The sequence below is a fragment of the Microcaecilia unicolor genome, chromosome 1, assembly GCF_901765095.1.
Source record: "Microcaecilia unicolor chromosome 1, aMicUni1.1, whole genome shotgun sequence".
NCBI lineage: Eukaryota > Metazoa > Chordata > Amphibia > Gymnophiona > Siphonopidae > Microcaecilia > Microcaecilia unicolor.
In genome coordinates, this window is record NC_044031.1 from 470,133,937 (window position 1) to 470,156,568 (window position 22,632).

General features: G+C 40.8%; 1 protein-coding gene across 1 annotated transcript in view; it reads left to right on the top strand.

Annotated features, from left to right (window-relative positions):
• Window positions 1-22,632, top strand: part of LOC115458467 (histamine H3 receptor-like) — a 101,902-nt gene that overhangs the window by 66,222 nt on the left and 13,048 nt on the right. The window contains exon 3 of the mRNA XM_030188454.1: window positions 14,295-14,464. Coding sequence (XP_030044314.1) covers window positions 14,295-14,464 — 170 coding nt within the window. The remainder of the gene's footprint in view (window positions 1-14,294; window positions 14,465-22,632) is intronic.

A 22,632-nucleotide genomic window follows, 5' to 3' on the forward strand; every position in this document is an offset into this window, starting at 1 on the left:
TACAACGAAGTCCCTCTTATTTTCTCAAGCATAAAAAAGGCCTTAGAACCCTTGAAATTTGAGGGAGGTTCCATCTTGGTACAGTATATGATGACTTCCGTCTGCTCACCCACTAAGGAAGCTATTACTAACCACTATTCATACAGGCTTAAAAGCCAATTGGAAGAAACTCTAGTTCTACCAACCCCAAGTTACATATTTGGGATTTCTACTTAGTCAAAGTAGTAGAGAGTTGTTACCCACCTGAAGTGCTGCTATTCAAACTTTACCATAGCCTACTACTAAGAAACAACTTAGGAAGTTACTTGGAATAGCAAATTACTGCAGACAATGGACCTTGGACTATGCCAGTGGTTCCCAAACCTGGTCCTGGAGGCACCCTAGTCAGTCAGATTTTCAGGATACCCACTATGAATATTCATTGTGAATTATTAAGCAACTGTTAAAATATTATCAAACTTGTGAATCTTTATTAAATATCTTAAATAATCATATTACAATACACTCTATCATCCTATCACATACTCACATTCACATTCATCCCACATCTACACTACATGAAAGCACTCTACAAAAATCATATGAACAATATATATATATATATATATATATATATAAACACTATAAAACTACTATACAAAATTATACAGCACTTTCCTCATAATATATAAAGCCTGTACGCTTAACGTGTCAAGTCTGTTATGAGCTCACCACTGCATATTCACTGAATTCTATTCAATTCAATGATCTTAGTCCATCAAAATATCAGTGTGTCCGATCTTAACCCGCTCATCAGTCCATATCCAATGCCGAAGAATCAGCAGTCTCTAGTAAAGGACAATCACCGAGCCAGCGCAGGTCAGTGAGCTCATAACAGACTTGACACATTGAGCACTGAACTCTTGTCATGATGCCTACATACTAACTCACTCAGGAATACATGACAAATTTGAGAGTGGTCAAATCACAAGGCCAACGATGACTACTAGATCAGCATTTTCCTTTCACACATACCTTTTCACTGTTATGGTATGCACATGTTGCTCTCTTGTTCACTTTCTACAACATTACTAAAACACCACGAAATTCTTTGCCCACTGGAGTTGTTTGTTCATTCCACACAGTCTTCTTTCTTTGCTTTTTTCCACAGAAGTTATAGAAGCTAACCTTAAAGAAACTGATTAATGAGCCCCATGGTAGGATTCCAGAGTAAGGCACAGGAATGGTACACTAGGGTCCACCACTAAACCAAGGCTATCATAGAAAGAACCTTTGGTCTGCTTAAAAGCTGCTTAAGGTATCTGGACAAATCTGAGGTGGAGGAAGACCATATAAGAACCTAAGATTTGCCATACTAGGTCAGACCAAGGGTCCATCTATTCCTGCATCCTGTTTCCAACAGTGGCCAGTCCAAGTCACAAGTACTTGGAAGAGTCCAAAAAAAGTAGAATAAGTAGTGGCTTTCCCCAGGTGTACCTTAACAGTTTATTGACTTTTCCTCCAGGAATTTGTCCAAACCTTTGTTAAACCCATCTACATTGACTGTGTTTATCACTTGCTTTGGTAATGAGTTACAGAGTTTGACTATATGTGAGTGAAATTTTTTTACCTATTATATAACTTCATGGAATGTCCCCTAGTTTGTTTTACTTTTTGATAATCAATTCACTCCATTCAGCCCTCCCCCCCCCCACACACACACAAGGTGTGTGAAATGTGGTTGGCATGCTGCATGGTCTACAGCAGTGGCGTTCCTAGCCTCGACGACACCCGGGGCGGATCGCCGATGCGCCCCCCCTGGCAAAATGACACCCCCCCGGGTGCACGCTGCTAGGGGGGTTGCCGCGGTGCACGCCTGTTGGCTGCGAGTTCGAATCGCTATGCTCAATTCTCTCGTTCGCTGCAGCTCCCTCCCTCTGCCCCGGAACAGGAAGTAACCTGTTCCAGGGCAGAGGGAGGGAGCTGCAGCGAACAAGAGAATTTAGCGTAGCGATTCAAACTCACAGCTGACAGGCGTGCGCCGCAGCACCCCCCAGCGGCATGCACCCGGGGGGGTGTCATTTTGCCAGGGGGGGCGCGCTGCACCCGGGGGGGGGGGGCGCATCGGCGATCCGCCCCGGGTGTCGTCGAGGCTAGGAACGCCACTGCTGTAGACCATGCAGCATGCCAACCACATTTCACACACCTTGTGTGTGTGTGGGGGTGGGGGAGGGCTGAATGGAGTGAATTGATTATCAAAAAGTAAAACAAACTAGGGGACATTCCATGAAGTTATATAATAGGTAAAAAAATTTCACTCACATATAGTCAAACTCTGTAACTCATTACCAAAGCAAGTGATAAACACAGTCAATGTAGATGGGTTTAACAAAGGTTTGGACAAATTCCTGGAGGAAAAGTCAATAAACTGTTAAGGTACACCTGGGGAAAGCCACTACTTATTCTACTTTTTTTGGACTCTTCCAAGTACTTGTGACTTGGACTGGCCACTGTTGGAAACAGGATGCAGGAATAGATGGACCCTTGGTCTGACCTAGTATGGCAAATCTTAGGTTCTTATATGGTCTTCCTCCACCGCCCCCACCCCACCCCCCCTTGGTACGCCACTGGTCTACAGTTATGCAATATTTCACAGGATACCTCTTGCAGAGTGAATGTGCTACAGCTAACAGAAACAGAAGATGCTGCTGACTAAAGAGTAAGTTGGCAATTCTCATTAGCAGGGCCTGGTTGCATGGAATGAATGGAGTGGAACGGGTAGACATGAATCACTTGTTTACTCTTTCCAAAAATACCAGGACTAGGGGACAAGCAATGAAGCTACAAAGTAGTAAATTGGAGAAAATATTTCTTTACTCAATGTGTAATTAAACTTTGGAATCAGTTGCCAGAGAATATGGTAAAAGCAGTTAACTTAGCAGGATTTAAAAAAAGGGTTGGATATCTTCCGAAATGAAGTCTATAAGCCATTATTAAGATGGATTTGGGAAAATCCACTGCTTATTTCTGGGATAACAGCATAAAATGTATTGTACTGTTTTGGGATCTTGCCAGGTACTTGTGAGGTGTATTGGCCACTGTTGGAAACAGGATACTGGGCTTGATGGACCTTCTGTCTGTCCCAGTATGGCAATGCTTATGTTCGTACATTCTTATAAAAGTTATGCAAGGGATAGTGGTACCTATTATAGCACAGCATACAGGAATAGCTTGCCACCTATAAGCCTTCAAGCTCTGCAGATTCATCTTAACCCTTGGCATTCTAAAAACAAGGTCATAGTGATGTGAGAGCAGCTAGAAACGATATTAGACAGGTCAGCCTTCCCAAGCTTGCATTTGAAGATGGTGCATTGTCTATTGTGAGTGTGGGGAAAGTGGCAACAGTTAGAATGGTAATGGTAAATCAGTTTTCTATCCCACTATTACCTCATAGTTCTAAGCAGGTTACAATTTTTAAGAAGCCAATTTCATTTAACAGGGAAGAAGGGCCATAATAATAAATTCAATAGATATTAACTAAAGTAAAGAATAATTACTGATATCCAGTGTTTTGCACCAGTACAACACTCTCAACCATATAGAGTGCTTGTACCTGACCACTGAAGCAGGTGACCTGTCTGCCGAAACACGGACCTGTGTTGGGTCTTTTCTATTGGTGCAACAATAAAGTGTCATTCTCTACTTTTCTTCTGTTGACTTTGGATTACCGTAGAGGAACTTCCTATTCTTTCTTAGAGTTGGATACCATTTATAGAATAGCATTTGGCACTGGGATCCACACCCAATTTAGGGCATGAGGATTTACACCAACTGAATCCTGGTGTAAATTCTCATGCCTAAATTAAGTGTTGATCTCCCTTATTCTGTAACTGCGCACAAATTCAAGGAATGCCCTTGATCTACCCATGCTCCTTTCATGATTGCACCTCCCTTTTTGGATCTGCATGTAAAATTTTATGTGGATCCCAGCACCTAAAGATGCATGCGTAAATTTAAATTGATGTCAATTATCTCCAATAATTGATTATTAGTCCCAATTAGAGGTGCTAATTAGTTCATTTGTCAGTTAAATTGTGCATGTAAATTGGGTCTGTGCCCAAATTTGTATGTGCAGTTTTAAGTGCTTATATGTTATCAAGCTGTCTATAAGTTATATGTGTCTATAGCTGTTCAATTTTGGAACTTGTTACCTGCAGAATTGAGATCTTAAAACTCTTATTGTAAGTTTCGTAAAGGTTTAAAAACCTATTTGTTTGGAAAGTATTTAATGCATCACTAATACTGTTATATTTAATCTTGTTGTCCTTTTGTTATCCGCTTTGAACCATTGCTGGGAGTTGGTGAAATATAAGTACTTTATAACATAATATAACAGACCCTTGCTGAATTCTTTCACGACAAGGTTCAAAAGATAAACCTTGAATTCTCTACCTCGCCACCTCTCCCTCCACTAGTCTGTTCCCCTCTCTCTCCTTCCCCTCATTCCTTTTCCTCCTTTCCTGAAGTTACTATGGAGGAAACTACACTTCTCCTTTCTTCCTCAAAATGTACCACCTGTTCCTCTGATCCCATTCCCACCCACCTTAATGCCATCTCTCCTGCTCTTATTCCTTTTATCTGTCACATTCTCAACCTCTCACTTTCCACTGCGACTGTCCCTACTGCCTTTAAACATGCTGTGGTCACACCTCTCTTTAAGAAGCCTTCACTCGACCCTACTTGTCCCTCTAATTACCTCTACCTCCTCCCTTTTCTCTCCAAATTACTTGAGCACGCTGTTCACCACTGCTGCCTTGATTTTCTCTCCTCACATGCTATTCTTGACCCACTACAATCTGGTTTTCGCCCTCTCCATTCAACCGAAACTGTGCTTACTAAAGTCTCCAATGACCTACTACTGGCTAAATCCAGAGGTCTCTATTCCATCCTCATTCTTCTTGATCTTTCCGCCGCTTTTGACACTGTCGATCACAGCATACTCCTCAATACACTGTCCTCACTTGGATTCCAGGGCTCTGTGCTTTCCTGGTTCTCTTCCTACCTCTCCCTCCGCACCTTCAGTGTTCACTCTGGTGGATCCTCTTCTACTTCTATCCCTCTGCCTGTCGGCGTACCGCAGGGTCCTGTTCTTGGTCCCCTCCTCTTTTCTATCTACACTTCTTCCCTTGGTTCATTAATCTCATCCCATGGCTTTTTCTACCATCTTTATGCTGATGACTCCCAAATCTACCTTTCTACCCCTGATATCTCACCTTGCATCCAAACCAAAGTTTCAGCGTGCTTGTCTGACATTGCTGTCTGGATGTCTCAATGCCACCTGAAATTAAACATGACCAAAACCGAGCTTCTCATTTTCCCCCCCCAAACCCACCTCCCTGCTCCCCCCATTTTCTATTTCCGTTGATGGCTTTCTCATTCTCCCTGTCTCTTCAGCTCGTAACCTTGGGGTCATCTCTGACTCTTCTCTCTCCTTCTTTTCTACTCATATCCAGCAGATCGCCAAGACCTGTCATTTCTTTCTTTACAACATCCATAAAATCCGCCCCTTTCTTTCCGAGCACTCTACCAGAACCCTCATCCACACCCTTGTCACCTCTCGTTTAGACTACTGCAATCTGCTTCTTGCTGGCCTCCCACTTAGTCACCTCTCCCCTCTCCAGTCGGTTCAAAACTCTGCTGCCGGTCTCGTCTTCCACCAGGATCGCTTTACTCATACTACCCCTCTCCTCAGGTCGCTTCACTGGCTCCCTATCCATTTTTGTATCCTGTTTAAACTTCTTCCACTAACCTATAAATGTACTCACTCTGCTGCTCCCCAGTATCTCTCCACACTCGTCCTTCCCTACACCCCTTCCCGTGCACTCTGTTCCATGGATAAATCCTTCTTATCTGTTCCCTTCTCCACTACTGCCAACTTCAGACTTCGCTCCTTCTGTCTCGCTGCACCCTACACCTGGAATAGACTTCCTGAGCCCCTACGTCTTGCCCCATCCTTGACCATCTTTAAATCTAGATTGAAAGCCCACCTCTTTAACATTGCTTTTGACTTGTAACCACTCGCCTCCACCTACCCTCCTCTCCTCTTTCCTCTACACATTAATTGATTTGCTTGCTTTATTTTTTGTCTATTAGATTGTAAGCTCTTTGAGCAGGGACTGTCTTTCTTCTATGTTTGGGCAGCGCTGCGTACGCTTTGTAGCACTATAAAAATGCTAAATAGTAGTAGTAGTACATAGCCAAAAATCTGGTAAATTAAACAATCATAGTGGCAGTTCGCCTCCCTTCAGACCTTCCCTCCCTGTGTCCCACCCTCGCGGAAACAGGAAGTTACATCAGACGAGGGCAGGGCACAGGGGGGGAAGGCCCGAAGGGAGGCGAATTGCCGTTGCGCTTTCACACGGAGGTGAATGCAGGAGGCCCGGTGGCGGATGGAGAGAGGCTGTCAACGGAGCTGAGGGCGGGTGCGTGAGACTGGGGACTGCAGGCCGGGCCCCCCTTGGAGGCCTGGACCCAGGGAAATTTGTCCCCCCTGCCCCCCTTCTCGATGGCCCTGATAGGAGGAAAGGTCAGGTGATGTGCTTGGGGGAGGGAGGGGTGTGGTTCTTCAGGGGGTGACGTGCCACAGGTGGTGAACAAGCTAGGAATTCCACTGGTGGTGCATAGATACAGTTGCTTCGATTATAGAATTGACCTGTACACATATAAGTAGTACCTTTTCGAAAATCACTACTGATAGGTAAATGCCAGTGATTCCCAAACCTGGTCCTGGAGGCACACCAGCTAGTCAGGTTTTCAGGATATCCACAATGAATATTCATGAGGCAGATTTGCATGCATTTATATTCATTGTGGATATCCTGAAAACCTGACTGGCTGGGGTATCTCCAAGACCAGGTTTGGGAATCACCGGTATATGCTGATTTACACATATAAATTTCTTTTTTATATATTTAAATAGTGCTTAAGCCTCCTAAATGTATTCCTTCACTTTGTGTTTTCTTAAGCAAAAAAGTTAGTAAAGGTGTTTGTTTGTTGGTTACTCTGCATGCTTTATTACCTCTTTTTCAGTACTAGCCTTGTAGCACAGCAGGTATTTTTTTTTTAACAATCATTTCTCGAAGGTAGGTGGGTTCTTTAAAAGACAACATTTCTGGAATCATGGTTAAATGCCACAATTATATGTTATATCAAATTATTTATAGGGAAGGCCCAAGGGATGTTATAAACATATAATAAGGAGTAGAATTCCAAAGATCATTAAGATCCCTCATACAGCAAATTAAACATAGCTTGACACAGCCCAGAATGGAGAAAAGTGGAGAACCCCTACACTAATTTACATCCTGCTGGATGCAAGGCAAGGTAACTGACTTGTTAAGCTGTGGCTTTCATTTTGTTTGAATTGAGATGTAGAATTATTTGGTAAAATATTATGCTATGTTACAGGTATAAGCTTTGAAAGCTTATGGTACAAATATAAGCTTTGAAAAAGAAAAATCCAGTATCCTGTTTTGGCTGGTGTGCTTTTCCATAGCTAGTACAAAATGACATCAAATAGAAAAAAGAAGCGAAAAGCTATCACATTTCAAACATTCATATCTTGTAGGATTTATAAGGTGTCTTATGGAAGGAAGGAAGATGCTTTTTTAAATCAATGCAATCGTCATGTCGACCTCTCTGAGAAACACATCAGTTGTGCATGAGGAAGATCTTAATCTGTTACCTTGCTCTTTCAATCAAACTTTTTCCTCTGAGCAGCGTCTAGACATCAAGACTGTCTTTCAGGCTGTGGCTATGATTCTAATGATCTGTATCACTGGATTCGGAAATGCTTTAGTCATCCTGAGCTTTGTGGTGGAGAAGAATCTAAGAACACAAAGCAATTACTTTCTTCTAAATCTGGCGCTCTGTGATTTCTTCATAGGTAACTAATCTGCAATGAAACACAGCCATTTCCTAGCAAAAATTAATCATTTCTTTCTCAGTCTAATTGTGATTGGCATGCTGGTTCAGTCAATATCACATACCATAGTACTTTATAATTTTGCTTTTATCAACATGCCTTGGTAGAAAATAGGATGCAGAAAGCCATAGAAGCAATACATCCAGTAGAAATGGTTGTCCTTTTTTCAATCATTTAGCTATATGGACAGACATTAAGGGGTTCTTTTACAAAGGTGTACTAGTGTTTTTAGCGTGCATTCAACATATGCATGCGCAAAACGTTAGAAATGCCCATATATTTCTATGTATGCAATAGGCACCAAATATATTACAATTGAAGGGAGCTCACAGTCAACTGTGTAGGTGACAACTTGTCTCCAATATTGAAAACTTAGTAAAAGCTAAGTATTACTTTGAAACCGTTATATGGATATAGTATATATGTATACAAAAATTAAAAAATTGAAAGTAAAAGGCTGAAAATGCTAAAGAGTACTAAAACATTATAAGCATAAAGAGTAACATCTCAGGATTGATGAGGATTGCGATACTACCCTTGAAAGAAATATGCTTGGCTCATTTTAGCCAAAATAGGGGTATGTACGCTGATCTGATAGATCCTACTATGATTCCTTGACTCAGCCCCTGAATATTGCCATTATCCATAGAGCCAGTGATGGTCAATGGTTTGTAACACCCCCTGTGAAAAAATATAGAAATAAGTATTTATTGGATAACACTGCAATAACTCTGTGTCTCCTAGTACTGCTTCCCCTCTTCCCTTGCTTGCCTTCTGTCCTTCACTATATTGTCGTGCCTTTGCTGTGCGGATGATGTCTTAGTTGCATAATACGCCTCCACATCAAATTCACCTACTAAAACCATCCACTTTTTGATACAAAGGTGCTTTTAATTGCTTCATGAGCTGCATCACATTGGCCTCCAATCTAAACAAAGAAGGGAGAGCATTCAATAAAAGAAGCTTTGTCTCACCAAATAGATGATACTCATAATAAATTGGACCATAAGATTCTCTCCATCTCATATCTAATTAATATTCTAACCATTTTATAAAGTGGTTAAGATTAAACAACAATCCTTAAACATGATCTGCTGAGAAATAGACAACAACTCTGACACGTCCAGGATTTCATTGGCTGCCCATCAACTAGCATATTAAATATAAAATCCTTCCCTTAGCCCCTAAGGCACTTTGCATGGATATACCATTATGCTTACCTCTTCACATTGTATTGCATTGTATTAATTAATTTCTATTCTGCTTTTTGCAGAGTGGATTACAAACAATAAAAAATTCTCATAGAAGAAGTAATTAACAATAAAAAAACAAAGAAGTCAGTATTAATAGTATTTATTAACTTCACTAATACAAACATCATTCCTGTCTAGCAAAATAAAGCACATTTCTAATTACAATCACTGCTTTGAAAATAAATAAGTTTTCAGAACCTTTCTAAATAAGAGATAAGATGTAACATTTTGAATTGGAATACTATTCCAGACTTTAACATTTTAAAAAAGTGAAAGAATGTTTCCAGATTAGGGCTGCACATTGATTAAAAATTATAATCACACGATTAATAGCAGTAAAGCATCCTCCTCCTCACACGTCCTCCTGTACTGTGCAGAATATAGACAATAGAAATACATTTTCAGAACTGACATGTTTCAATTACTAAACTGAAAAAAAAAATAGTTTTTCTTACCTTTGTTGTCTGGTGATTTTTATTTTTCTAATCATCTTGTTCCCTGTCTCTGATTCTGCTTCCCTCTCTCTGTGCTCTGAAGTTTTCCAGGTACCCATGTCCATTCACTATTTCTTTATTCTCTCCCTTTCTTCTTCACTCCCTGCCCTATATCCATCTTTCTTTCATATTTCTGCCTCCTTCTCAAATCTATCTAGTTTCCAGCTCTTCCCTTTCCTTCCATCCAGGGTGGCATTTCCTCCCTTCTCTCCTCTCTTCCATTCCCTGCCATTTATGTGCATTTCCCCTTCCTTCCCTTTTCTTACCCTCTGATCATATCCACTATCTCCCTTCTTTCTTTCTTTCTTTCTTTCTTTCTTTCTTTCTTTCTTTCTTTCTTTCTTTCTTTCTTTCTTTCTTTCTTTCTTTCTTTCTTTCTTTCTTTCTTTCTTTCTTCCATCCTCCATTTCCAACATCTGTCCCTCTCTTTCCTTGGCAATCTAGCATTACCCCTTTCTATCTCTTCCCCAACCATCCATCATTGCTCCTCTCTCTCTATCATCCACCATTGACCCATCTCTCTCTCTTTCCCTCACCATGCAATATCACCCATCTCTTCTTTCACACACCATCACCATCCAGCATTGCCCCATCTCTCAGTCCCACCCCAACCATCTAGTATCACTCTGTTTCTCCTCCTCTCCCCACCACCACCACCACTACTATCACAAAAACAAAACCACCATCCCTGGATGTATTGCCTTGTCTCCCCCTATATCCTACTTTGCCCCATCCCCCCCCCAATTCTGCATTGCACTCAGTCCTCACCCCCCATATTCTGCATTGCCACATCTCTTCTCCATCATATTATGCATTGCTCTCTTTGTCCACCCCTATATCTTACATTGCCCCATCTCCCCCACCATGGTCCTCACTGCTCCATTTCTCTGCACCCTCCATATCCTGTATTGCTCCATCTTTTTCCCTCTCATAGCTCTCAAGGGTCAATATTTCTAAATGAAATTAAACATAAAGAGAATATGAGTGATAGGTAATAAAAATATCTAAAATTATATATTAATAAATAAAACCATGTACACATGATGGAGTGACACTCAGACAGATGATCTAAAATACATATGTTGCAAAAGGGTGCAATAAAAACTCTTAGAATATATGGACTGTACTGGACATATATAAAACAAAAATGAAAACATATGAAAAGAAAGAATGTAAATGTAAGAAAGTTGCAACCTTATGAAAGCATGCTATGGTGCTCATACTATGCTGCTCATATGGTTAAACAAAGAAATACCTCTTATACTCCTGGCAATAAGTCTGTATAAAAGAAGAAAATGAAGTCCTCGCTGTAGAGTTGCAATCTAGGTGAAAACATCAAATATCAACTGAAAGTGCTGTAATATATTGGGTAAGGTGACAGAAAAACCTATATTGAAAAAGGTATGACATATTAAAAAGGATGTTTCATGGTTATATGCTCTCATCTTTGTATTACATCTCCTGTATGATGGAAAGGTAGTGTGTTGCACATGACTTAATGGAATAATACCTACTAACATCTGGTTTTTGAATGAAAGAAAATGCCAAAAAGAACTCAAACAAATAGCGTTAGTGGTGATTGCACCTAATTAGAATGGGAATGTGAGTGAAACAAAGTTATACAAATATGCGGCACGACCACACTGTGTTGTGTGTGCAGGCTGCTGTTGAGAAATAGGAAAAGAACAGAAGCGGAGGAGATCGAATATCGGCCAATAATTTGTTAGGAGTAAAGGGCGGCAAGCACTGAAAATGGCAGGAAAGCAAAAGTAGTGGGAGAGATATAACCTTGTCAGACAGAAAGGTGAATGAAAAATGAAAAGAAATGAAATAAAAGGGGGTAAAAAGTTGACTGATTCTAAACATGGAACTCAAAACGCTAAAAAATAATGGCGGGAAAACGTTTAAAAGGAGAAATGCTTGAAACATGTTGCCGAAAATGACTACTCATTGCTCCCATGATGAAAAACAAGATGAAGGCACTAATTAGAATTTATACGCACAACTTGCTAAGCATATTCTGTAAAGAGGTGCGCGTAAATTCTAATATGTGAATATCAAAAGGGGCGTGGCCATGGGAGGGGCATGGGCAAGTCACGGGCATTCCTAAAATTATACGCACTGTTATAAACTATGCCTGATCCATGCCTTAATTAGGCGCAGGCATTTACACCAGGTTTTAGTTGGCGTAAATGGCAACACTCATATTGTAGTTGTGGGGATGGCCGCTACATGTATTCTATAAACCACACCTAACTTTATGTGCGATTTATAGAATAGTGCTAAGCTTGTGTTTTTCAGTGCCAAAAAAAATCGGCCCTAAATGCTTAATCTATATTATGAATTGTGAAAAGTACCCACTAAGGAGAAGGTTATAAGTTAAAAAGTAAATGGACAGCAAAAACTAACGCATTTAGTCAACTCCAAAGTGAAGATAGGCCAGGTCCATATCTTGATGGCATCACAGGTTTTGCTACAGTGCTACAGCTCTGAACATATGATGGCAGTTGAGATCCCAGTGGTTGGCAGAGAGGGAGGCTAACTAGCACTGCAATCATTGGGCGTTTTTAGGGCATGCTAAAATTGTGAGCGTGCTAAACATTAAAGACACCCATAGGAATGCATCGGCATCTCTAACGTTTAGTGCGACTACAATTTTAGCGCGCGCCAAAACCATGAGCACGCCTTAGTAAAAGACCTTCATTATTTGTGGTGGTACACAAATGACACTTATGGGGTCAATATTCAGCTTTTTGCTGACCATCACTGGCATTAAACCCTGAAATTGAGTGGAGGAGTAGCCTAGTGGCAGTGGCGTACCAAGGGGGGGCGGTGGGGGCGGTCCGCCTTGGGTGCATGCCGCTGGGGGGTGCTGCGGCGCGCGTCTGTGGGCTCCGACTTCGCGAACTTCACTCGTTCGCTGCAGCTCCCTCTGCCCTGGAACAGGTTACTTCCTGTTCCGGGGCAGAGGGAGCTGCAGCAAACGAGCGAAGTTCGCGAAGTCGGAGCCCACAGGCGCGCGCCATGGCACCCCCCCAGCAGCGTGCACCTGGGGGGAAGATGTCATTTCGCAGGCGGGGGGCGCATCAGCGATCCGCCCCGGGTGCCATCCATGCTAGGAACGCCACTGCTTAGTGGTTAGAACACCAATCTTGACATCCAGAGGTGCTTGGTTCAAATCCTGCTGCTGCTCCTTGTGATCTTGGGCAAAGTCACTTAACCTTCCATTGCCTCAGGTACAAAATTAGATTGTGAACCCTGCAGGGACAGTGAAAATACCCAGTGTACCTAAATGTAACTTTTTACCAGCATGCAGCAGGCTTTGATCCTGGCAACCTGGGTTTGGTTTGATTCCCACTGCAGCTTTTTGTGACCTTGGGCAAGTCACTTAACCCTTCATTGCCTCAGGTACAAAACTTAGATTGTAGAGCTATAGAAATTATTAGTAGTAGTGGTAAGCCTAAACTAGGTCCTGCAGTGCCTCCTAGAGGCTATCTGTTAATGCTGTGGTACAAAGTTCAAGTTTTAAAATGAGGGGGAAAAGAGTTGGAGATTAGTTGGTAAAGTTTTCTTTCTTTTTTTATAGTTTAATTCTGCTCCTTTAAACCCCAATCTTGAAGTTCCCAAAGCACAAAGCAAAATAATGTTCACTTACCAGAGAAATGTCCTCTTCTCTCAGAACTTCTGAGAAAGAAACTACATTTTCTATTGTGTTGTGCTTTGATTCCGTCTTTTTTGTTTCAAAACAATTAGGTAAATATAGGAGGCAATGATCATCCCTACTAAAGAAATGAGCTATGAGAAATAGATCTACTTTTTGGGATCTGTTCGGTAGTTGTGATCTGGACTGTCCATTGTCAGAGACAGGGTGCTGGGCTCAACTTCAGCATGGCTTTTCTTATGCTCTTATCTTCTTATGAAGATTGCGGACATGGGGGAATCAAGGAGATCAAAATACCTGTATCATCCAAAAGCCCATGTAAATTTAGAAAGTAAAATAATGTTGATCATTCTTTTCTATAGGAAAAAGAAGGAGAGGCCATGGTTGCCATAGCAAAAGGCATGTGCAGAAGCAGGGTGTAAAGTCCAGTCAAAAATACCAAGTAGGAACTGGACAATGTTTAATAAAATTGAATCTGCATGTGACATAATTCCTATTATTAATGAAATAAGGAATATTTCCAAATATAACAGAAGGAAGTAAGGGGAATTGAAATAACATTGTTATAAAACGTAAAAATGCAATTCAAGGTCAAAAGAGAGGCTGAACTTTCGTGAGCTGGTAAAGAATGTTTTTGACCAATCTGATCAATTCCAAATTCTCTGATGACAACACATAGAACAGTATAGATACATATTAAAAGTAAATGATGCTGAAAGTAATTTCTGTAGACATTGTTGTTGGCATTGGTGGGATATGTTATGTTAGTTTGTTATACATGGAGTGTAAGATGGGGAGTATGATGAAAGCCTATCAAATACAGTGACAAAATGACAAAATCTTTTTCATATATTTTACAAAATATGAAGTCTGCATCATTTACAGTTGCTCACAGATTTTTAACATTTTCTGAAATCTTTTAGGTATCTTCTCCCTTCCTCTGTATCTGAAAAATTACATTTTTAATCGAAGATGGGTCCTTGGAAAAAGCATGTGCAAGATGTGGTTAGTCATAGACTACCTTGCGACTCTGAGTTCGATGTATAATATAGTGCTCATCAGCTATGACCGGTTCCTCTCTGTCACCAATCCTGTGAGTAGACCATTACAATTTTCATTTAAAGGGCATTTCTATAAGGCACACCTAATTAAGTTGCCAATTGCATGCCAGTGTTTACTGAGTGCTATATGGGATTGACACCTTTAACTGGAAAATACACACTTAAGTGCTGGGCGCTATTTTGTAAACATGGTGCCCTGGTCACTTACTCTCTGGATTCTATAAATAGTGCCTAAATTTGAGCACCTGAAATTGCATGTGATCCTGAGACCTGACTGCAAATAATTAGTTAACGAGCTGTTAACAATCAACACTTGGCCAACAGTCAATTATTGACCTTAATTTGTCTCTAATTTGGATTTGCATGTGGATCTGTCTGCACGTGGTTCTATAAAAATCCGCACCTAAATCCTCTCACCCGCAACCCAAAAGGGGGTGTGGCTATGGGAGGGACTTGGGTGGGTTGGGGCATTTGAAAGAATTATACGCAATGTTATAGAATTATGGGGGGGTTACATGCCCAAGTTGTGTGCCAGGATTTAGACCAGGTTTTGGTTGGTGAAAGTCCTGATGCCCAAGGTTGGGCACTGGAATACATACTATGGGCCAAATTCTATAAACGGCGCCTTAAAAATGGGCACCAAACAACCACAACCGTTCTTGTGACTAAAGTGGTTCTGTGGTTCTGCCTCCCCCTGTCCTTGTATTTTGCTTTTGTTTGTTTGTTTTAGTTCTCTTTGTTTGCTGTAGCTGTCTCCTGTATACGGGGGAGCAGTGTTCCTTTTCTGGTCTGTGTGTGTCAAGGCAGCTTCCTCTGTTTGCTTACTCTCCCCTTTATCTTTGTCTGCTGAGTAGCTCTGCCCTGTTTTTTTCCCTCTAGCAGTTCCCTTTTTCCCTTGGGAGTTGTGGGGCCAGCTTTGAATATTCCTTAGGTAGTTCTCCCTTTCCCTTTATATACTGTATATTCAGCCTAGTGTGTCCCCTGTATCGTTGTATGCTGTAGGTACAGCCTAGTTCCCTTGTGTGCTGAATGGTTCAGCCTAGAGTGTATTCCTATAGGTGATTTTCCTTCCCCTTTTCCCTGAGTGCTGTAAGGTACAGCTGAGAGTATTCCTTGAGTGGCTTCCCCTTTCCCTGTATCGTTGTATGCTGCAGGTACAGCCTAGTTCCCTTGTGTGCTGAATGGTTCAGCCTAGAGTGTATTCCTATAGTTGGTTTCCTTTTTCCTTGAGTGCTGTGTTGTATAAGCTTAGAGTGTTTCTTTCTGGGGCTTCTTGTCTTCTTGTTCGCCTGTGGCACAGCCTTGTATACCTTCAGAGGCTTCTGCCTCTTATTCTTTCCTCTGTGACTCTACCCTGCACTGTATGTGCTGCTTGTGGCCCAGTTCCGTGTGGAACCCTTATTGTTCTTTCTCCCTTCCCAGAGTGTGACTTGGTTCCTGGTCGGCCGTGAGGCCCGCTTGCTTGGTCTCTGCGTGAGTGGGTTCCCAATTGGCCATGAGGCCCGCCTGAATGCTCTATCTCCCACTTTCTGGGGGTGCCCGTTGGCTGTTGTGATTGTGCGGGGCTTGGTGGCTGGGGTGGTGCGTGGGGTCTGTTTGGTCTACCCTAGGCCTTGGTCAAAATCCTAAACTAGGCCTCGTCCTGGGCTCAAGGGCTCACATCTGGAATAACAGGTTGGGGCTCTTCAGCTTGGAAAAGAGATGGATGAGGGGAGATATATGATTGAGGTCTACAAAATCCTGAGTGGTGTAGAATGAGTAGAAGTTAATTGATTTTTTTACTCGTTCCAAGAGTGCAAAGACTAGGGGACACTTGAGGAAGTTACATGACAATACTTTTAAAACGAGTAGGAGGAAATATTTTTTCACTCAATGAATAGTTAAGCTCTGAAACTGTTAAGCAGGTAACGTATCTGGGTTTAAAAAAGGTTTGGAGAGGATGTGGTAACAGCAGGTAACGTATCTGGGTTTTAAAAAGGTTTGGACAAGTTCCTGGAGGAAAAGTCCAGAGTTTGCTATTGAGACAGACATGGGGAAGCCACTGCTGTCCCTGGGATTGGTAGCATGGAATATTGCTGCTAATTGGGTTTCTACCTGGTACTTGTTACCTGGATTGGCCACTATTGGAAAACAGGATACTGGGCTAGATGGACCATTGGTCTGACCCAGTATGGCTACTCTTACGTTCTTATGCCCTAATGCCATAATAGAATTGGCGCTATGTGTGCCCCTTTGTGGGAAGGTATTTTCAGTCTTTGGTACACCTGTTACTAGTTGGTATTGTAAAGGAAAATACCAGACAAACGAGTGAATAGTCCAAGGTAGCACCTTTAATTCTACAATAAAAAGTGACTGCACTTGGACCATTTACTCATTTGTTTGGTATTTCCCACTGTGTTCCGCTACTACCTGTGTTTTGTGGGTTTCCTTTCGGTTTTCTCTCTTTGTGGATTTGTTATTTTAAAGGACACATGAGCAACTGATTCTTTACAATTATCAGCATCTCAGATTTTTCTTCTTTTCAGTTTTTTCATCAGGAAAGGTATAATAAACCAAACGCTGCTTTCATCTGGGCCAATGTACTATCTAGTTAGAGACTATTTTCTGTGAAATTTAGCAATGCATGCAGATCAGTTTCTAGATCTGGATTGATCACTGTATGAAATAGGATGCTGGGCTTGATGAATAATAGTATGACAGTTCTAATGTTCTGATCTGTATGCATAGCCAAATTTGATGAGAAATCTTTTCATGTTCTTATGGTGGTAATACATAACAAAATTTCAAATTTCAAGTAAATGATCCCCTTTGTGTGGTAGCAGTTGGCAGATAAAGGGGCTGATGGATTTCTGTAAGAAGCCCCCTGGGGACCTCAATTTCTGGTGGCCCAGTGGTCCCATATAACCTCCTCCAGCCTCATTAAAATGAAACAGACCTCTAGTGTGGCAAGCATACCCTGTGTGACCAAGAACCCTAGTGTTGCTGGTCTGGAACCTCCTGCTGCCACTCCCCTACTTTTTCCCATACTGGAAGATCCAGTAAGGAGATAGGATTGGTTCCTATTCGCTCCTTCTCTGAGGCCATCATTTGAGAAAATGATGCCTCCTGACCTCAGAGACCCCCTTAACTGCTGCTGTGAAAAAAAGGCTGGGTCAGTCGATCAAAGCAGTAGCTACATTAATCAAGATGCTGTTTTTTTTTTTTTTTTGTGGAAAATGCGCACATGCCTGTTTTACTGTGATTAACATTAAATACTATTAAGCTGCTTTGCATGAATTTACATTTCAATGGCTTATTAATGTGCTACTTTAGGGGTCCTTTTACAAAGCAGTGGTAAGAATTCACTTTAGCATGCCCTTACAAAGGCCTTTCCCTTGCGATAAGGCCATTTTTACCGTGGCCATAGAAAAGCCTTTTTTTTCTGTTAGTTTCATTTATGGTTGTGTGCTAAAATTACCATGGGAGCACTTATCACCACTGTACCCTCTAAGCTGAGTGGGAGTCCTCCAACTACATTGCTGCCAGTAGAGGGTGGTGCTTCAACATTGTGTTTTCAATCGCTACGGTCAGGCAGATTCCCTGGGGTACTGCAGAGCTTGCCTGTCCCTATAGTGAGATGCCTATTTTATAAGGGTGTGCGTACTTTGCTCAATTTTTGCTGAATTGTTCCCATGTTGCATATGTCTTGTAGTGCTATAGAAATGATAAGTAGTAGTAGTAATATTAGCACATGTGGGGTATTTTTTTTATTTTTATTTTTGTTACATTTGTACCCCACGCTTTCCCACTCATGGCAGGCTCAATGCGGCTTACATATACAGGTACTTATTTGTACCTGGGGCAATGGAGGGTTAAGTAATTTTGTAAGAGACATTTTCAGTGTGAGTACAGGCATATATGTACATAAAAATCCATTATAAATTTACACTTAGAGTATAATTTATTCCTTTAAGAAAGGAAATCAACATGGGCTACTGTTTAGGTGTGCTATTTTACTGTTAACCCCAGTTATTAGTAACTAGGTAAAATAATATGTCTCAATGATAGCCCATGTTGATAACAAGGCCCCTAAATGATGATAGGTAGTAGCAGGTATATTAAATGGATAATTATAAAGTTAAGACTGTGCACATGTGCATTTTCAAAACAGTACTTGTAAGTCTTTTTCCCCTACTATAAATAAGTACAGAAAAGTCTTGATTATCTGACTTAAATGGGGCTGACCCGTTGTCAGATAAATGAAAAGTTGGATAATACAAAAAACACCACATAAATCCCTCAAACAATGCATAAACAAAGACAAAGAGTTTCTGATTTTGAAAAATTGTTCTAAAAAATATATTTTTTAATAGAAATAAATGTGATGACATCACCGGGAAGGGGGGTGGGTCTGTTGGATATGCCAGATGGTCAGATTAGCGAAGGGTGGATAATCGAGACTGTACTGTATAACTTTAACTGTCTTATACATTCTAAATTATATGTACCACGATTGTTATGGTCTGATTTTTTTGTTAATGACAATTTGAAGAGAAATTAAGTATATATAAAACATGATGGCTTCACCACTGAATATTGACCTCTGTGTGTTTGTCTTTCTGTGAGAGAAACATAGATCTAAAGCATATTGTTCTTCAACACAATCCTCCTCGTTCTACCATAGGTCACGTAAAGTTAGGTGCCAATTAGGTGCGTAAATTATAGAATACTAAGCATTTACGCATGAGACAGTTACAGTTATGCATATAAGTGCCAGTTGGGTGCTCAACAGTATTTTATAATTTAGTGCACAACTTGCTTAGGACAAGATTCTGTTAATGGCACCCAAATTTGGGCATTGAAAAAAATGAGCGCTGAGTGCTGTTCTATAAACGGCGCTCTGGGATCTGTACCCAACTTTTGGGCATGAGGTTTTCTACCTACTGAAACCTGGTATAAATCTTTGTGTCTAATTTATGCACGGATCCTCCAAATTCTATAATGCTATGTGCATCTTAAGTGAACATCTCTGACCCGTCCATGATCCTCCCATGGACACACCCCTTTTCAGTTATGCGCTAAAGGATTTGAACGTGCATCTTTATAGAAAATTGTGTAGCAAGATATGTATGCAAATCCAAATTGTTGCCAATTAATGCCAATAATTGATTCTTAAAGGCCAATTATTGGTGCTAATTGGCTCATTACTCAATAAAAATTGCATGCGGAAATTCTGCACATGCCCAATTTTTAGCTCACTTCCCAGAATTCCATATATTATGCCTTAATTTTTGTGTGGAAAATAAAGTGTGTTCTATAACAATGCATGTAACTTAATTGGTTATCTAGCTAATCAGCATTGTCAACTGGATTTTAACAAGCAATTATCAGCGCTAATTGCCATTAATTAAGATTTACACACACAACCTCCTTTTTTCTCTTTGAGCAGAGGGATAATGATGTCACGGGAGCCACACTCTGATTAATCATTTTATTGTTAACCAGAGTGTGGCTCTAGTGACATCATTATCTCCTTGGCTGTCTCTTCTTTTTGCTGTTTTTGTTCTCTGTGAAACTTTTTTGTTCTCTTGTTTCTCTCCCAATATGTGCTGCCAGACAGCAAGATTCACAAAGTTTATCTGTTACCATAGCCACATAGAAAAAAGTGTGATTGATAGTTGAACTTCTCCTTGGGTTATCATCCCTTCCTCCTGGGTGAGGCACAACAAAGAGACCCCTCCCTCCATGAAATAACTTTTTTTTCTCATGAAATGTTATTATTCTATGATGTGTACGGAAATAGTGATGAAATACAATAATAATGTGAACAATTCTAGTACAACAGATTAAGTAAGATTGCTAACAAAACTTGCTGAGAGACATTTAGATAATTTCTGTGAAGACTTCAAAATATGTCCACATCAAAAGAAATTATTTGTTGTTGCTGGAATGGTATGCAAGCATTGTAAGCAATTGTCCAACAAAGACCATATTGATCGCCTTTTAAGAGTTAAAATTATTGAAACAGCAGAAGCTAGTTCTAATTTGTGGAAAAACTAATACAGAAATGCCATCAGAAGTGATTGTTGGCATTGTAAGTCTCAAATAGGTATGCTTACTCATATGTTAGATGAATGTTTGGCACGCACAAAAAACCGAAGAAACCAGTCTTCGCAGAAAACAAGTCCAACAACAAAAAACAGTGAAGATGACTGAAGGTGAAAACAGAATTCAATATTTAAAAATATTTTATTGATTATAAAAATTAAAACGAGTAGGTGATTGGGACTCGACACTACTGTGTTTCGGCCAAGGGGGCCTGCATCAGGAGTCTTTTCACCATACAAACAATCTTGTTTTAATTCACAAAAGATTATAGTGTAAAACTTGGGCCGAAGCTTCTACTCTGTCTGTTCTTCAGGATTCATGAGAAAAGTGTTTCCCCTCCAAGTAGTTACTGATGGCTATGTCATTAAATTAAGCTCCGGACAGCCTATTCCTTTTCGGAATAATATCTGCTCTATTATATCTCAAATATTTAATTTTAACTTTCCTATTTCACTTCCAATAATTGTTTTTAAAGCCTTTGCTCTATTAACCTCCATGAAATTACTACTGACAAATCACATTACCCCAGGTATAATATTTAGATTGTGAGTCCACTAGGAACAGAAGGTACCTGTATGTAATAATTATAAGCTGCTTTGATTGTACCACAGAAAGGCGGTATATCAAATACCATTACCCTTATTAATGTCTGTGCTCGATTATGGCAATGTTGTTTTTGCAGGATTATCTGAAGTGAGCTTGAAGAAACTCCAAACAATACAGAATACTGTTATTCGCCTTCTAGAAAGAGCACATAGATTCTATAGTGTGACCACCCTTTATATACATTACCACTGACTCCCAATATGTTTCTGATATATATAGAGACTGATGTTGCTAATTCACAGAGCTTTCTATGATAAATCTCCCCCTTCCCTTGTAGGGATTTTAGTGCTCTATACCCCAGGAAGAGCATTGCAATCTGTTGTGGAACTTAAACTGGGGGTTCCAGCATTATCTAGAGCCAAGAAGGCTTCCACAAGAACTGGAGCCTTTTTTTTAACTTGATTCCGACATTATGGAATTTTTTCCCGATGATTTTGCGATCTGAGGGTTTATTGAAGTGATTTGGAAGGATGTTGAATTCATGTTATTTTACCGTGGCCTTTGGGAGTTTCTTCCCTGTGGGAATTAACCTGAATTTTCCTGGGTCATTGAGTTTGTTTAACATTGACACTCGCACATCATTCAGCAACCATTAAAATATAAGTACTTCTACTACCGTAATAACACTGACACACACTCTTTTAGTTGGCAAAAATTATGGCCACAGCTTTATTAACCAGAAACCTCATTTACAAAGCTTTGATCATTCAACCAGAACAATTTTGGATTTTGAATTAAAATCCCCAGAGTGGCTTGCAACTATTTGAAACTGACTCCTTTCCTATACCCTGCTTCTCCCCTCTTCTTCCCATGTGACTCATAGTGCTGTCAAACCACACTTCATTCATGGCGGTGCCACCCATGAGTTACCCTTATCCTTCAATCATCTCTTTCCACAAAACATTCAGTTTGCCACCTCTAGTGCCTCTTTACCCCACATACCGGCCGGCTCCAAAAGCTGCGACCCCCCCCCCCCCCCAACACCCCTCAACAAACCAAACCCCACCCTCCTTGTACAAAACAGCTAAAGCACCACCCACAAAAACAGCCCACAGCACATCAAACTACAACATAAAAAACAGGGGTGGGAAGGGACGGGTGCGAAAACTCCCTAGCCTATCTCATCTGCCTTCGCCTGTTCCTACCTTCCCACAACTAATTCCAAAGCCTGCCAAAACATTACTTAAGATACCCATATCCTTATCCTCACTGAACCAATCAGATTATACCTCTTTCTTCCAATCCCTAGCTCCAGTCCCCTGTTGCTACCCTTTTAGCTATTCACCTTTAACCCTTTCATAAAATCACTGTCCTCCCTCCCTCCCTCCCACATAGACACTTTCAATTCCTTAACCCCCATCTATAAATTTCCCATAATTTTTTGTCCATCTGTCTTAGTCAATGTTAATAACCTCCCAGTGTATCCTGGGGGGGGGGGGTCTCCTTACTTTACTTTATTTCTCATGGATCGCAACATTCCCAACAGAGTTCAGTGAGATTCACATAG